Source organism: Mustela nigripes, chromosome 16, assembly GCF_022355385.1.
Source record: "Mustela nigripes isolate SB6536 chromosome 16, MUSNIG.SB6536, whole genome shotgun sequence".
Taxonomy (NCBI): Eukaryota; Metazoa; Chordata; class Mammalia; order Carnivora; family Mustelidae; genus Mustela; species Mustela nigripes.
Window position 1 is genome coordinate 3,064,962 of NC_081572.1, and position 14,584 is coordinate 3,079,545.

General features: G+C 59.6%; 1 protein-coding gene across 4 annotated transcripts in view; it reads left to right on the forward strand.

Annotated features, from left to right (window-relative positions):
• LOC132003493 (soluble calcium-activated nucleotidase 1) overlaps window positions 1-14,584 on the forward strand; it is a 30,565-nt gene that overhangs the window by 9,582 nt on the left and 6,399 nt on the right. Inside the window, exons 2-4 of one of the 4 annotated variants that reach the window (XM_059378991.1) lie at window positions 383-1,035; window positions 2,898-3,101; window positions 14,132-14,212. In XM_059378991.1, coding sequence (XP_059234974.1) covers window positions 405-1,035; window positions 2,898-3,101; window positions 14,132-14,212 — 916 coding nt within the window. In that variant the 5' untranslated portion in view covers window positions 383-404. Of the gene's footprint in view, window positions 1-382; window positions 1,036-2,897; window positions 3,102-3,965; window positions 6,094-12,622; window positions 12,739-14,131; window positions 14,213-14,584 lie in introns of those variants that run through there. The other 3 variants (XM_059378994.1, XM_059378992.1, XM_059378993.1) reach the window with 3 other exon arrangements.

Sequence of the window (14,584 nt, forward strand, 5' to 3'; positions counted from 1 at the left end):
CAGTGGGCCCTCTCTGCGCCCTGCGCCCCCCAGACCCCTCAGCACCCCCACCGCCTCCCTTGCCCCCTGCGGCTCCCTCTTTCTAAGCTGGCAAAGCACCAGCCTACACAGACCTTGCCCTCACGGAGCTTTCTGTCTTGCCAGTCAAGACAGGACAGGGAAGAATTTTGCTTTGGAAAGACTTCTCATCCTGCCAACTAAGAGTAAATAAAGATATTGCTAGACTCAGAGTTTAATTAAGCCAAGGAAGTGACAATGGCCGCAAAGTAGCGGCCGTGCCGTTCTGGGTACAGCAGCCTTCGGGCCGTGCACTTTCTAGTCATTGGAAAGCCACTGTGCTTTGCAGGTCGCTGACCCCTGTCCTCTCTGTCTGGGTGCCCAGGTCCCGCCTGCCCTTCGGTCTGATGCCCGTCCAGCCCTCCAACCACCTGGAATGGAATGAGCCTATGCACTCCCTCCGGATAAGTGTGGGGGGCCTTCCGGTGCTGGCGTCCATGACCAAGGCGGCGGACCCCCGCTTCCGCCCCCGCTGGAAAGTGATCCTGCCGTCCTTTGTGGGTGCTGCTGTCCTCTGGCTGCTCTACTCCCACCGCCCACCCCCAGGCCGGCCCCCTGCACCCAACGCGCACAGCTGGAGGCTCAGCCAGGTGCCTGCTGACCGGTACAATGACACCTACCCCCTGTCTGCCCCCCAGAGGACGCCGGGCGGGACTCGGTACCGAATCGCAGTTATTGCCGACTTGGACACAGAGTCTAGAGCCCAAGAGGAAAATACCTGGTTCAGTTACCTGAAGAAGGGCTATCTGACCCTGTCAGACAGCGGGGACAAGGTGGCCGTGGAGTGGGACAAAGGCCACGGGATCCTCGAGTCCCACCTAGCTGAAAAGGGGCGGGGCATGGAGCTGTCTGAGCTCATCGTCTTCAATGGGAGACTCTACTCTGTGGACGACCGGACCGGGGTCATCTACCAGATCGAGGGTACCAGAGCCGTGCCGTGGGTGATTCTGTCCGATGGCGATGGAACTGTGGGGAAAGGTAAGTCGGGCCCTCCCAGTCTCCCGGCTTCGGCTGGGATGGTGAGGCCAGGCTTGCACTGGCCCGCGCACGTGTGGTAAAGCAGTCACGCGACCGGGGGAGAGACAACCAGGTAGAGCCGTCCCCTCCTTCCGGCCCACAGCTGTGCCCCCCACCCCCCGCCGCTGGCCTCACACCGAAGCTTGTTTCTACAAGACTGGCCAGGAAGCGGGTCCTTCCCAGGACAAGTGTGAGCGCCGCTCTCAGCGCTCCTGGGAAGGAGTCCCTTCTTACGTCTTCAAGGGGTCTTCAGAACACACAGGAATGACAGTCCCACGCGTCGTACCTTTAAGCTGTGGGGTCAGATTGCTCCCATTTTGAACTGAGACTTTACAGAGAAGGTAAACGCACGCTGCCCAGCTCTCCTTTCTGCAAACGCGGCAGCAGGAGGGTCTGTGCGTGGGTGGCAGTGACTGTGCTCCAGTGGGGTCCGAGCGTGGAACTCCTGTGACCCGCTGATCTGCGTGCTGGAAAGGAGTTCCCGTGTTCAGGCAGGGGGAGCACAGGGCTCCGAGAGGGAGCCGGAGTGGCCCAGAGCCCTGGACAGGAAGGGGCAGGGAGGCACTAGGCGTGGGGGGGGGCATGGACAGAGGCCTCCGTGCTCGGGGGGAGGTGTGCTCCACCACTCCGCCCTGGTGGGTGTGCGCGCGCGCTCCAGGAACCTGCATGCTGCCGGCCCCTCTCAGGTCAGAAAAGGAATGGCAGCACCCATCTGGGCCCGTGGGACACATACCGTCCACCAGCCCTCCACGTGGCTATAAAACCCCTCTGTGCTTGCCCAGGCCTGGGGCAATGGGCTGGGAACTATCTGGAGCAAGTTTCAGAGAAGATACTGGTCACCGGATTCCTGCTGTAGTTGGTCCGCATTCATGGGCAGTGCCTGTGGCACTACGACTGCCGTCGTAGTTCAGGTCTTCCCGGTTGGGTCAGGAAGGAAGCAGAGCCTTGGGTTGCCCCGTGGTCAGGTCATCAGAAAGAATAGAAGTCCTGATAAATGGAGAGGGTCTCTTCTCGAACGTGACCCAGGGGAGCTGGCAAGGCTGCTGGGACCACGGGAGCTCAGCAGGTCCCTCCAGAGCCGCCCGCAGAGAAGCATTCTGGCTGCTGCCGTTGCTCGGGGCGGGCCACTGCTCTGCGTCCTCCGTGCCAGCAGGAAGCTTGCAGAACATCTGGGAAAGCAAGCGCAATTGAGAACACAGTGGGGGAGAGCATCCCACACAGCCCGAGGGCACTGCAGCCTTCAGGTCAGGCTCAGGGCACGTGAACAAACACAGCGCTCGCCGTGGACTCTGGGCGCCCCCACCAGCCCCTCTCAGCTCTGCCTATTGGCGCTTCCCCTGCGCTCTGTGGGCACCAGGCATGGTGGCGAGGAACCGCACTCTGCCGTGGTAATCACCCCAGACGCTTCCTCTGCCCCGGGTTGGAGGGGTCCTGAGGCCGGGGCGTACGGATCGGAGGAGACGGACGAGCAGCCGGCAGGGCCTTTGGGAGTGGATGGGCAGGCGGCTGAGGGGCCAGTGGCAGGAGGCACTGGAATCCGTTTAGGGGAGGCCGTCCCAGCGGAGGGTTCCTGGACCCAGTGGCCAAAGAGAACGTGACACATCCTAGGGGGTGCGGACAGGATTGCGTAGAAGGCGGAGGGAGGTGCCCGCCGGCCGGCCCTCTGGAAATGGAGCCCTGAGCCAGGCTGACCTGCCCCCTGCCCTCGCATCACTGTCTCGTGGGACGTCTCCGACACTCAGCGTCGCCGGACGCCACGGGAACCTGGGGAGCAGAGGGGTGGCTGTCCTCTCAGGCATGTCCCCTCGTCTCCTTGTCCCCAGGCTTCAAAGCCGAGTGGCTGGCTGTGAAGGACGAGCACCTGTATGTGGGTGGCCTGGGCAAGGAGTGGACCACCAGCACGGGGGAGGTGATGAACGAAAACCCGGAGTGGGTGAAGGTGGTGGGCTGCAGAGGCAGCGTGGACCACGAGAACTGGGTGTCCAGCTACAATGCTCTGCGGGCCGCTGCAGGGATCCAGCCTCCAGGTAAGGGCCTGGCCCCGCCTGGGGGGGCGGCGGGCGAGTGGGGGCGCGCTGCGCAGGCGCGTCCCCCGGCCCTTTGCTTCCAAACCACCGCGGTGTTCAGGGCTCAGGTTTGTTGATTTCTGTCCGTGACGGCCGCTCCCACAGGCCAGCGGCTGCCGGGCACACAGGAGCCATTTGCCCCTCGTCCACCAGCCCCGCCGCGTTGCCTCCCGCCGTGTCAGACCGCAGCCCCTCCCGCTGAGCTCTCTGGCTGTCGCCCCCCCCCTCCCCCGACAGAGCGCCGGCTCTCCGCCGCGCCTTCCAGGAGTTGTGCCGTGTGTGGTGGGGGTCGTCCGGCTCAGAGCGGACAGGCAACTCTAGGCTTGGGGAGTGTGACGCCGAGGACATTGCTTGGCCCCCAGATAGAAGGCTGCTGCTTCCTTTTCAACTCGGAGCAACCCCTGCCCCGGCCCCGACCTCTGCCGGACAAATCAAACCCGCTCCCTTCCCCTGGCCCCGCTTTGTGCTCCTCAGCACCAGGGACACAGAGATGCAGCAGAACTCAGGGCCGCAGGTGACCAGACATGGGGCGCGGACGACCGAAGACCCGTGTGGTCTTCGTTACTCTGGATAATCTAAACAAGGACAGCTGGAGAGGCCTGTGGGACAGAGGGAGGTCTGAGGAGGATTGAGTGGGGACGCTGCCCCAACGGACGGGACAGGCCACCGCCTCGCAGCGTCCGCGGCATAAAGCCCGTGCGGGGAAGGAGGCGCCGCGGGCACACCCCCGTATGCGGACCGTCCTGCCCACATCTGGTCATGGGTGGGGCGGGGCCGGGCCCCCTGGGCAGTCTGGTGACCTGTGGGTCTGTCGTGCGTCCCCAGGCTACCTCATTCACGAATCTGCCTGCTGGAGTGACACGCTGCAGCGCTGGTTCTTCCTGCCGCGCCGGGCCAGCCACGAGCGGTACAGCGAGAAGGATGACGAGCACCGGGGCACCAACCTGCTGCTGAGCGCCGCGCAGGACTTCGGCCACATCTCCGTCAGCCGCGTGGGGGACGTGATCCCCACGCATGGCTTCTCCTCCTTCAAGTTCATCCCCAACACCGACGACCAGATCATTGTGGCCCTCAAGTCTGAGGAGGACGGGGGCCAGGTCGCCACCTACATCATGGCTTTCACACTGGACGGCCGCTTCCTCCTGCCCGAGACCAAGATCGGCAACGTGAAGTATGAAGGAATAGAGTTTATTTAAACGGACAAAACTCAGACCAGCGAGGCCCAGAGGTGGACAGTTTTCAGCTCCATCAGGACTCGAATTCCATAAAAACCAGAGACGGCACTTTTCTGTGGTGTTTTGTTTTGCTTTCTTTTCCTTTTCGAGCTCCACGGCGTTTGCCTGGTTCAGGGAGTTCAGCCCCAGGGTGCGTGGCGTGGCGCAGCCCGGAGTCCCTGGAGCTGGGGACGCGGCCTGGCCCCATGGGGCACCGACCCGTGTGCGCTGCCATCTGGTGGCGGGAGCTGTCCCTGCAGGCACCCTGAGCTGTCCCGAACCTGGCCCTGCCCTCCCTCCGACCTCTTTCTCCTCTTTCTGCTCGTTCCTCCGCCCACTCTGAATCGTGCGCTCCTGCTGTGCGCCCAGCACTGTGCCCCTCTGGGAAGGAGACAGCGAGTCCGAAGTGGACCGGCAGGTCAGACACTCCCAGGCCACCTCCTTCTTCCTTCGTGAACCTCGTGCATTAAATCCAGCTCTCCTGGGAAAGCGTCTGTCTACACTGCAGAGAATCGCAGGGCTGGCGGGTGAGGGCGCTCCAGGTTCGCCTCCCTCCGCTCGCTTGTCCTCAGCCTGGCATCAGTCTCCACGTCGCGTGGCCGACTCCAGTGCTCCGTTCGGGGGAACTTCTGTGGCCGTGCAGCACTTTGAAGTTGTAATTATTAACTTATTTTAATCAAACCAATTTCCTTTCTTGGAATCACCAAATCTGATCGCACAGAGCAAAGTCCCACAGTCAACAACTTCGTTTCCAGCGGCCGGGAGATTGGCGTTAAGTTCTGACCGTTGGTAAGATAAGATTTTAACGTTTCCCAGTCCTTGGTCAGAGGATACAAAGGTGAAGCGATGCTTCTTACGACCAGCTCCCAGAGCTTGTCATGCCCTGAAAGGCTTCCACAAATGTTATCTTGTGCTTCCTGACCCAAGTGGGACCCTACGTCCTGCCACACCCGCCCTGGGTCCCGGCTGCGGGGCTCTGTCCTCCAGAGGGTAGTGGTGATGCCTGCCTGGCCCCATGGCTTCTGTCCCCGACCTTTTGTTCCCCCTTCCCTGAGGAGCTTCGCAGTCTGTTCTTCTGGAAACTTCGCACAAACCCTGCCTGTCTGCATCCTTTGGCCTCTTCTCCGTGCTCCAGGGCGAAGGCAGAGGGTTAGGACAGGTGAGGCCGGACGGGAGCCTAGAAGGGCCCCACCATCAGCCCGTAGCGCCCCTGCCCTGAAGCTTGCTCTCCCCTCAGGAGGATGTGCGGGGTGAGGGGGATGGCCTGGGAACGGCCGTCAGACTTTCCCACAGACTCTAGGAAGGAGCCCAGTGCGGGTCCGTCTTGTGCTGCCGTGTGTTTCTTCCACGGCGGGACGGGCAGCAGAAGAATGTGACACGTTTCTCTGGAACTCGGCTCCCACTGGACACAGCCTGAAAGACCCGAGTCTTTTCTGACTTTGCCTGGCCAGGCTCCCAGACCCACGTCCTTGATGAATGTCACTGATGCTGGGGCTGTGTGAGTTTTTAGGACAGAGGCGGAATTAGGAACGTCGGAGGGCTCGGAACAGTCACCAAGTTGAGACTTTTAAGTCATGGCCTAGGTGCCCTGAAGAGCATTCGAGCTGTCCGTGATTTTCAGCTCTTTAAACTGAGAGGGGTTTTGGTTTCTTGTATCTGCTACTGTCCGTGTAAGGATTGTGTCCCTTCCAACTGGAGCTGTTGTTTTGTAAACAATAAAGTGCCAGAGGGGACTGTGAGTTCTCTTTGTCTCCTGGTCTGTGTTGGGTGGTGGCTGAGGGCCTGCGGGGAAAGCCGGAGCTGCCGGAGCCAGAGCTGCAGCTGTCTGAGGGGTGCACTCTGTCCTTCTGTTTTGGGGCTGGGGTCTGACATGCCAGGGGAGTTCACGGGACAGGCACCTTCGGCAGATGGGGAAAGACTTTTCTGGAAAATGAATCATCCAGTCCTTTTTCCTGAATCTGAAGAAGTCTCTTTGGGTCATAGTGGTTAAGATTACAGGCTGGGAAGCCCCTCGCAGGCTCCAGTCCTGGCCCCTCACTTGCACGTGACCTGGGACAGCTTCTCTAACTTCTCTGTCCTTCGGGTTCCTCGTCTGTAAAGGGCGGATGCTGTCGGGAGAAGCCCGGTGCTCGCTTGGTTAGTGTGCGCTCCCCCCTCCCCCGCGGCTGCCTGGGCCCTGGGGCGCCCCGGATCACTGGGCAGGAGGAGGATCCCAGGAAGACCTGTTAGGGCCTCGGTAGCGTGGCCGTGAAGCTGCGGGGATGACAGTTCCCGAGGGCGGCAGGATCCGAGGCAGCTCTACATCGAAGCCCCCAGAGCACTGGAAGGGGAGGCCGGGTCCGGAAATGAGAAACCACGAGAGCGTGAGGTCTTAAAGCCAAGTGCGCCCACGGTTCCTTTTGTCTCCTCAGACCCTCCCGGCCCTGCTCTGGTCCCCAGAGACTGCCCGGAGTGAGCCTCACCTATGCCCTCTGAGATGGCCCTGACCGGCAGGAGGGAGGAGGGTGAGCTGGGGGTCCCAGATTCCCTCCCGCAGGGCTGCCTCGGGCGCGGTCGTGCCTGGCGAGTCCCTCTACTCTCTCAGCCCGTGCTCCAGCGAGTGCTCCCTGCCCTGGTCCCTCCCGGCCTGAGAGCAGCCGAGCCCCAGATTCCACTCAAGCCCTTGTGGTGTCCCTCCCCTGCTCACTCACACCTTGTAACTCGCCCTTCTTCAAGCCTCCTCGGTGACCCCCGTTTGGAGCCATCTGTTTCCTGCTGGGAGCCTGACCCATCAAACACCACAGGGAGGTCAAGCAGGCATGTCTAGAAGTATTCGCGGACTGAGCGACAAGGAGGATCCAGTGTTCTTGGCGATCCTGGCGAGAACAGTCCCAGGAGAGCCATGAGGGAGACACAGGAGCGCATCAGCCTGGGGCAGGAGGAGACAGGGCATCGCAAAGCGAGGAGGAAGGATCCGAAAACCCGCTGTGAGCTCTCAGAGAAGCCGTGAGCCGGTGGCCGCCACACGTGGTGACTTTGGCTCCCGAGGTTCTTCATCTATTCAGGCGCAGCTGATCAGCAAAAAGAAAACTCCCGAAAGCCACTTTGGAACGGAGTGAAACACAGCGACCGAGATTAGTTTCTTCCCCAGTGTTAACCCTGTCATGTACACTTAAATTGGTAAGTTCCAAAGTAAACTGCACCTTAGTAAAATTGTTACAAAGATCTAAATAAAACAAAAATAAAATGCCTCCACACAAAGAAAATGGTTTTCCTGGTGAATCGGATCAAAGATTTGAAGAAGAAATGATGCCAAGCCCCCACAAAGTCTTCTATGATTTTGGATACTTCCCAACTCATTTCATGGGCTTCCCTATCCTGATACCAGAACCAGACAAATATGTTACAAAAAAAAGAAAGAAAGAAATCTAGACTAGTATCCCCCCATGAACATAGATGAAAAACCTTCAGCAAACCTTTAGCTGGTTAAATCCGGCTGCGTATGAAAGTGAAAATAGTTCATGAGAAAGTGTGTCTCACTCCGGGAAGGCAAGAGTGCTTTAATATTCGGAAATCGCCCAAATCCACCACATGGACAGACTAAGAAGGAAAAACCATATGATCATCTCCAAAGATACAGGAAAAGGACTTGACCAGACTCACTATCCATTCATGATTTTAAAAACAAGCAAACAAAACTCTTAGCGAACCGAGCGGAAAAGGATCGTCTCTAACCCGGTGAAGGGGACATGCAAAACCCTCCAGCTCATGTCCTGCGTGGTGCTGTTCCAGAGGAAACGCTCTGGAAACAAGGCAAGAATGGCCACTGTTACCACCCCCGTGCCACCACTTAGCTTCTTACGGCGAAAAAATTTTGAACAGCAGACGTTGCCGAGCTCAGTGAAGCTCTGTTCCCTGCACGCAGCCTTCTCCGGTGCCAACCCTTATGGTTACCACGCCTGGAAGCACCGTCGCTGTGCTCACCACGCTCCGCCACAGTCGTCTGATGGGGTGTCCCGGGCAACGCAGCGAGGCAAGGACAAGACAGTCACCCAGACTGGAAGAGAAAGAGCCAAACTGTCTTAACTTGCCGATGACAAGACGGACTGGATGGAGAAGCCGAAGACATCTCCAAAGAAGGGCCACCGGAACTAGCAGTTGAGTTTAGCAAAGCCAAGGGACGTGTGGTGCCCGCACAGAAACTAACATTCCCGTGTAGCTCCAGCGAGCGACTGGAAACCACGCAATAGATGGAAATCGTTAGATACCAGCACGGGGAAGGCGTATAGACCGAAACTGTTAGCATGGATGAGCTCAAAGCCCGAGGACACGGAACGATGTGCCGTCTCGATGGACGGGACTGCTAAATCTGAGATGGACAGAGTCACAGGCCTTCCACTGTCTGGCTTCCGGACTTCATATATATTAAGCAATAAGCAATCCAAGCTGTCGTATTGGCAGGAGAACAATGACCTGTACATCGAAGGAACAGAAGGAGCCCGTAAATAGGCCCCTGTGTGTGGTCCATGGCTTCGGGGCCCAGGGGCCAGGGCAGTTTACTGGGGGGAGAAGGTTGTCTTTGTGTAAGTGGCGTGGGGACAAGTCTGATCTCTGTGGAGACCATTGACTGGAACCCTTAGCTCCCACCATTTGCAAAATTACCTCAGGACAGATCATAGAACTAAAGGCAGGAACGAACGCTACGCAATTCCAGAAGACCACGGACTTTGGGTCAGGCAGAGACATCTTCCATGTGTCACCAAAACAATGACACTTTGAGCTCCATCTAGATTTGAAAGCTTCATCCTTCAGAGGACGCTGTGAAGATGAAAAGGCATGGGAAGGTGAGAACTAGATCTGCAGACCCCGTCTGCTGAAGGACTTGCGTTCGCAGTGTGTAGAGGACATGGACAGCTCAGTAAGAAGACAGGCAGCCCGACTTAAAACGCGAGCAACAGCAAGCGTATCAGAGCTCAGTGGCGTAGGCACTATGAGGCCCCGCTGCGCTCCCGCCAAAGTGGGTACAGTTAAGGAGACTGGCGACGCCAAGGGTCGGTGAAGACGTAGAGTGGCCGGGACACTCCGATGCTTGCCAGCAGGGACGCAGAGCCGTCGGGCCACTGCGTGAAGTAGTCGGATAGTTTCTTAAAATGTTAAATATCCAGGGCCGCCAGGATGGCTCAGTCAGTTAAGCTTCTGACTCTTGATCTCAGCTCTGGTCTCGATGGCAGAGTTGTGAGTTCAAGCCCCACACTCGGCATGGAACCTACTTAAAAAAAAAAAAAAAAAAAAAAAAAAAAAAGTTCCACTTCTACCATATGACCGGGTAATCCTATCCCTAGGTATTTTACACAAAAGAGAACAAAACTTACGTTCACACCAAGTGTGCTCCCCGAACGGTCCGAAGAGCTTTATTGTAACAGTGGCAACCCAGGAATGTCCCAAATGGCCTCGACACAGAAAAGCAGAAGCAAACGGCCGTCCGTCCGTCTGGGAGGCAAGAAGAGAAATGAGCCTGTTACTAGGATTTGCACGAATGCACGAAGCGCCGCGCTCAGTAAGGGCCCAGATGCGAAACATTACCGACCGAATGTTTCTACTTCTATGGAATTCTAGACACACAGACAGATCGGTGGTGGCCAGGGACGGGGCTGCTGGAAGGGACTGACTGCAAAAGCGCATAAGGGCACTGTCGGGGTGACGAAGACGCTCTGTGTCCCGTGGCTGTGCTCCCGGTTGCCGTCTGTGTACCTGGGTCAGAACTCATTCACTCCACGCGTGCTATTGTTTGTAGATTGTTCTCAAGCCGATTTTTTTTAAAAAAGAAAAGGTGTGGGTTTGAATCCCAGCGTCTGCCCTTCCCGCTGGATGCTGTCTCTCTGCTCCTCCGTTTCCTCGCCCACGGAGGGGGTTAAGAAGAGCAGCTGCTCCCAGCACGGCGTGAACATCACGTGTGTGCACAGTCCATGGCAGTAGCTGGTGGCATGGACACTGGGCAGGAGGTGGGGTAGCCCACAGGCTGGCTGAGCGATCTCTCGTGCCTCGGTGGCGGTGGCTTCCTGGGGACAGCAGCAGCGTGCACCCCATCATAGCCGGGGGCCCAGGCATCCGCGGTGTGCGGGGCTTTCAGCCTCCTCTGAACTGAGCCACTCGGCGCCGGACCAGGCATCTCAAGTGCCAGGTCCGTGCTGCCCTTGCAGAAAGCCCCGGGGAAGCAGATACCCATAAGCTGGTCCCGCGAAGAGGCCCCGGTCCTGTGTTTTACTCCCTTCCACTTGAAGGACTTCCCAGGACTGTGGGGCTAAGGCTTTGGCAACTTGAGTTTTAAAGGGAGGCTCTGTTAGAGTGGAGCGGGGTGGCCGGCAGGGGGCGCTCTCCTGGCCGGCGCCCGTGGCTGCTGCAGACCCAGCGGGCGGGAGCTGCTTGCCCCCCACCACCTACCTCCCCCGCGCCTCCCCCGCTCCTGCCCCGCGACAGCCCAGCCTGGGAGACACCCCCATGCTGCCAACCCCCGGTTTACCCCCGCGGCCTTTCTGATTCTAACGACCCTCCCTTCCCGCCACGTCAAAGAGCCTCCTCTGCGTCCCCGTGGACCCGCCCGTGGCTCTGCGTTGGTTCCTGGTTCCAGGTTGCAATTCGCGGCTCTTCCTGAATAAGCGGGGTTTTGCCGGCAGGATAACTGGCTGTTATCTGTGTGAGGTTCACACCACCAACACCTCCCGCACCAACACCTCCCGCAGGGCCTCCCTCGTCTCCTTTTCCTGATGGGCAACGTGTCCAGCGAGAGCCCCATGGGACCATGTGAGCAAGGTTCTGGAGGTTCTGTGCCCACAAACCTGAAGCTTCTTAATCCGGACGGGGTCTTAAGATTCTCTGTCTCTTCCGCCAGCGCTATTTCCAGATCCTGCAGTTTCCTTGGAGGGAGTCAGATGAACCCTGGGACCCCCCAAAACCTCGTGTCTTGGGCAAAGAGCCATTAAATGTGTGACCTCACCCCCGGGACCACAGGCTGCCGGGGATACAGTGTGTCTCTGTCAGTGGCTGTCAGCCCTGGCTGCACATGGCAGCCACCTGGAAGGCTTTAAGATACCTGTGCCACTCCCCACGCAGAGACGGTGACTGAGCGGACACAGGCGTCAGGAGTTGGTAAAATTCCCACCTGATTCTCACATGCAGACCAGGGGACGACCCGAAGGACCGCCCCCATCCAGAACCTTGGGATGCAGGTGACCAAAACATAGAGGACGCTGATTGCCTCATTTAAACGCAAATCCCGGGGCTTGACCTTGACTTGAGGCCAGCTGGAGCCGGTGGCTCAGACCATCACATCAGGACCTGCTACTGTCTCTGTGTCCCGGCTCTGCCCCATTTCCCCTCCAAGAGGCGAAGCTGACTCTCACGCGCTGGGTGCCCTCACGGGCCCTCCCTGACACCGTCCTTGTAGCAAGGGGCCCGCAGGGCTCTGAGCTGCCAGCTCTGGGTTCGACTCCGGCTGAGCCTGGGGTCCTCAGAGCACAACCTGGGAGCGAGAGAGGGTGCTTCTCCGAGGGGAAACCGCGGTGCCACTTTCTCCCAGAGGCCGGGGATGGCCAGAAGGTGGGCTCCACTCTCTACGGCCACTCCAGAAGCTGCATCCCCTGCCCCGCCGGGAGAGAGACTCCGGGAGAACAGCCGGCCTCGGGGGTGGGTGACATCCTCTGCCAGCACAGGCTCTGGGGGACGCTGCTGCGTGTGGGGCCAGCTCTTCCCAGGGCCGGCTGCACATCAGGGCGTGTTGTCTCATGTCTCAGAGCCTCCCTCCCGCTGTTGGGGGATGGGTCTGTGTGGCCTCGCAGGGTGGGGCCTCTCTGGGGGGTCAGGCCTGCCAAACGCTCAGAGCCAGGCAGACAGAGTGAGCGGCCATCCCGGCGGCGTCCACTCTGCTGGCCACGTGCCAGACCTGGGACATGGCTCAGAGCGTTCAGGGGGAGGCCCCGGTCACACCGGCACAACCCTGCCCCCACTCCGCCTCGCCCTGTACTCCTCCCCCCCTCCCCCAACGCCCGCCCTGGGGGCCCTTCCGGCTTGGAAGATTGTTGACATTCACGCGTGGCTCTTGGCCGTCTTGCTCTGGTGATGGGCAGCTGTGCTTCCCCGCTCAGGCTTCCGCCACCCCGACACCCACGGTGGGAGCTGAGGGGGAGGAGGGGCCCGGGGAGTCTTGTCGGCAGCCAACCCCAGAAGAACCCCGAGTCAGGTGGTTTCTAGGAATCGAAACTAGACTGTTTTCTCTAGTATTTCCTGGGACGAGCCTGACCACACTGCACACTGGGAGGGTTTTCTGGGTGGAAGGACAGCCTGCAGAGGGAGCCTGCCGCAGGAAGGGGAGAGGCTCCAGGGCAGCCGACAGAACTTGCCTCAGGCCGGTAAGCTTGTGCCTCTTACTCTCAGTGGGTGTCCCTCTCTCTACCCAACGTCACCTAGTGGGCATAATCTCCCCCTTTGTACCCAACTGGGGATCTGGTGCTCCTCCTCAGCCCAGGGACCATCATGGCTGCTCCCAGATCCAGAAGGTCTCTGTATGGACAGCTGCTCAGGTTGCTCACTGCACAAGGACAAAGGGGCAAGCAGGCTTGGAATTCAGCCCAGTGCGCTTTCCCCAGTTTGTGCATTTCGGCCCAGGCCTACGCATGTCTAAAGGAAAAGTATCTTTTTCTAATTTGCAAAAGGCACCAAATGAGCCAGGGGCAAGCAGTCCCTATCCCAACCGCACAAGTGGGAGAAGGAATCAGGCTACAGTAGGTGGCCGTGAACACCGTAAGGGCAGCCACGTTTGCGTACAATACACCAGGCACGACTGGCCATTGTTAATGCAGAAGCGGGGTGCTGTCTTGGGGTCAGCAGGCCCTGACCGGTAGGGGTGCCTGCAACAGCAGCCTCTGGCTGCGCCCAGGAGTGCCGCGGGGGCCACGAGAGTCTCTGGAGCCCGAGAGACAAGGACTGGCTCGTCCGTGTTCAGGACATGGCGGGGACACAGCAGGTGGAGAGCAGGTTGGAGCCAGCCCCGAGGGTTCTAGAGAAGCAAGAGCCCCAGGCAGCAGCTGGAAGAGCCGGGTCTCCCTACACCCCCTGGGCCCCATCCAGGCTGACTGTGCGGTCTTGGTGGCCCCAGCGTCTCATAGCCTTTGGTTCTTGGGGACACTGACCTCAGGCAGGTCCCCACCAGGCGCCTGCTCCCCCAGCCCCTACCCAGCCGCAGAGTCCGACCCGACCTCAGCCTTGATGCCCTGCATCACCCTCCCAGCCGCCGCCTCCGGCCCTCTCTGCCAGTCCTGCCTGGCTCTCTGTGGCCTCCTGACGCGTCCCCTCCCTTCGGGGGCGCACAGACAGCTCTCCAGGCACTCCCCCAGGGGCCCAGCGGCCTGAAGATAAAGCCGACCGCGAGCAAGGCCCCTCCGGCCGCTCCTGTCGGGCCCCCGCAGGCCCCCGACTCCTCCTACCCGCCCCTCCCAGCCCTACTGGCGGCCACACCCAGGGCCTGGTTCTCCGAGAAGGGCTTCTGTTGTTACTGTCCTGCTGCTCAGACACCTCCCCCGGGCCTCCTTCCCTGGTCTGTCTGGGCAAGTCTGACTCCTCCTTGGAGGACTACCTCCCCCAGCAGGTGAGGGACCCCCGTCACCCTCACAGCTCAGAGGAGCAGGGACTGTGCCCGGCTGTCGTCCTCCATACACAGGGTCTAAACGGTCCTGGACAGACAGGGCCTGCTCCCAAGGGCTGTCCAGCTCTGCCTTCTGACTCAACTGCTTCCTTCCACCCCAGGACAGGGGCCCCGCCTCCCCGGAGAGGCTATGGCCGTCCCATTGCTCCTCTGGATGTGGCTGCTGGCGGCAGGGACTCAAGGTGAGTTGTGCCGTGTTGGAGAAGCTGCCACTCCCCCTTGAGAATCGAGGCAGCGTTCTGCTCGGGGCTTCGGTCGCTGGGTCAGCCCGGGTCTTCTCTCCTGCTTGAAGCCCGGGTTATCCTAAGTGACGGTGGCTTGTAGGTTCTGTAGGGTAACAAGGGATTCTCTTTTTTTCTTTTCTTCTTTTTTTTTTTTTTTTTTAAAGATTTTATTTATTTATTTGTCAGAGAGAGTGAGCACAGGCAGACAGAGTGGCAGGCAGAGGCAGAGGGAGAAGCAGGGAGCCTGACGTGGGACTCGATCCCAGGACTCTGGGATCATGACCTGAGCCGAAGGCAGCCGCTTAACCAACTGAGCCACCCAGGTGGCCC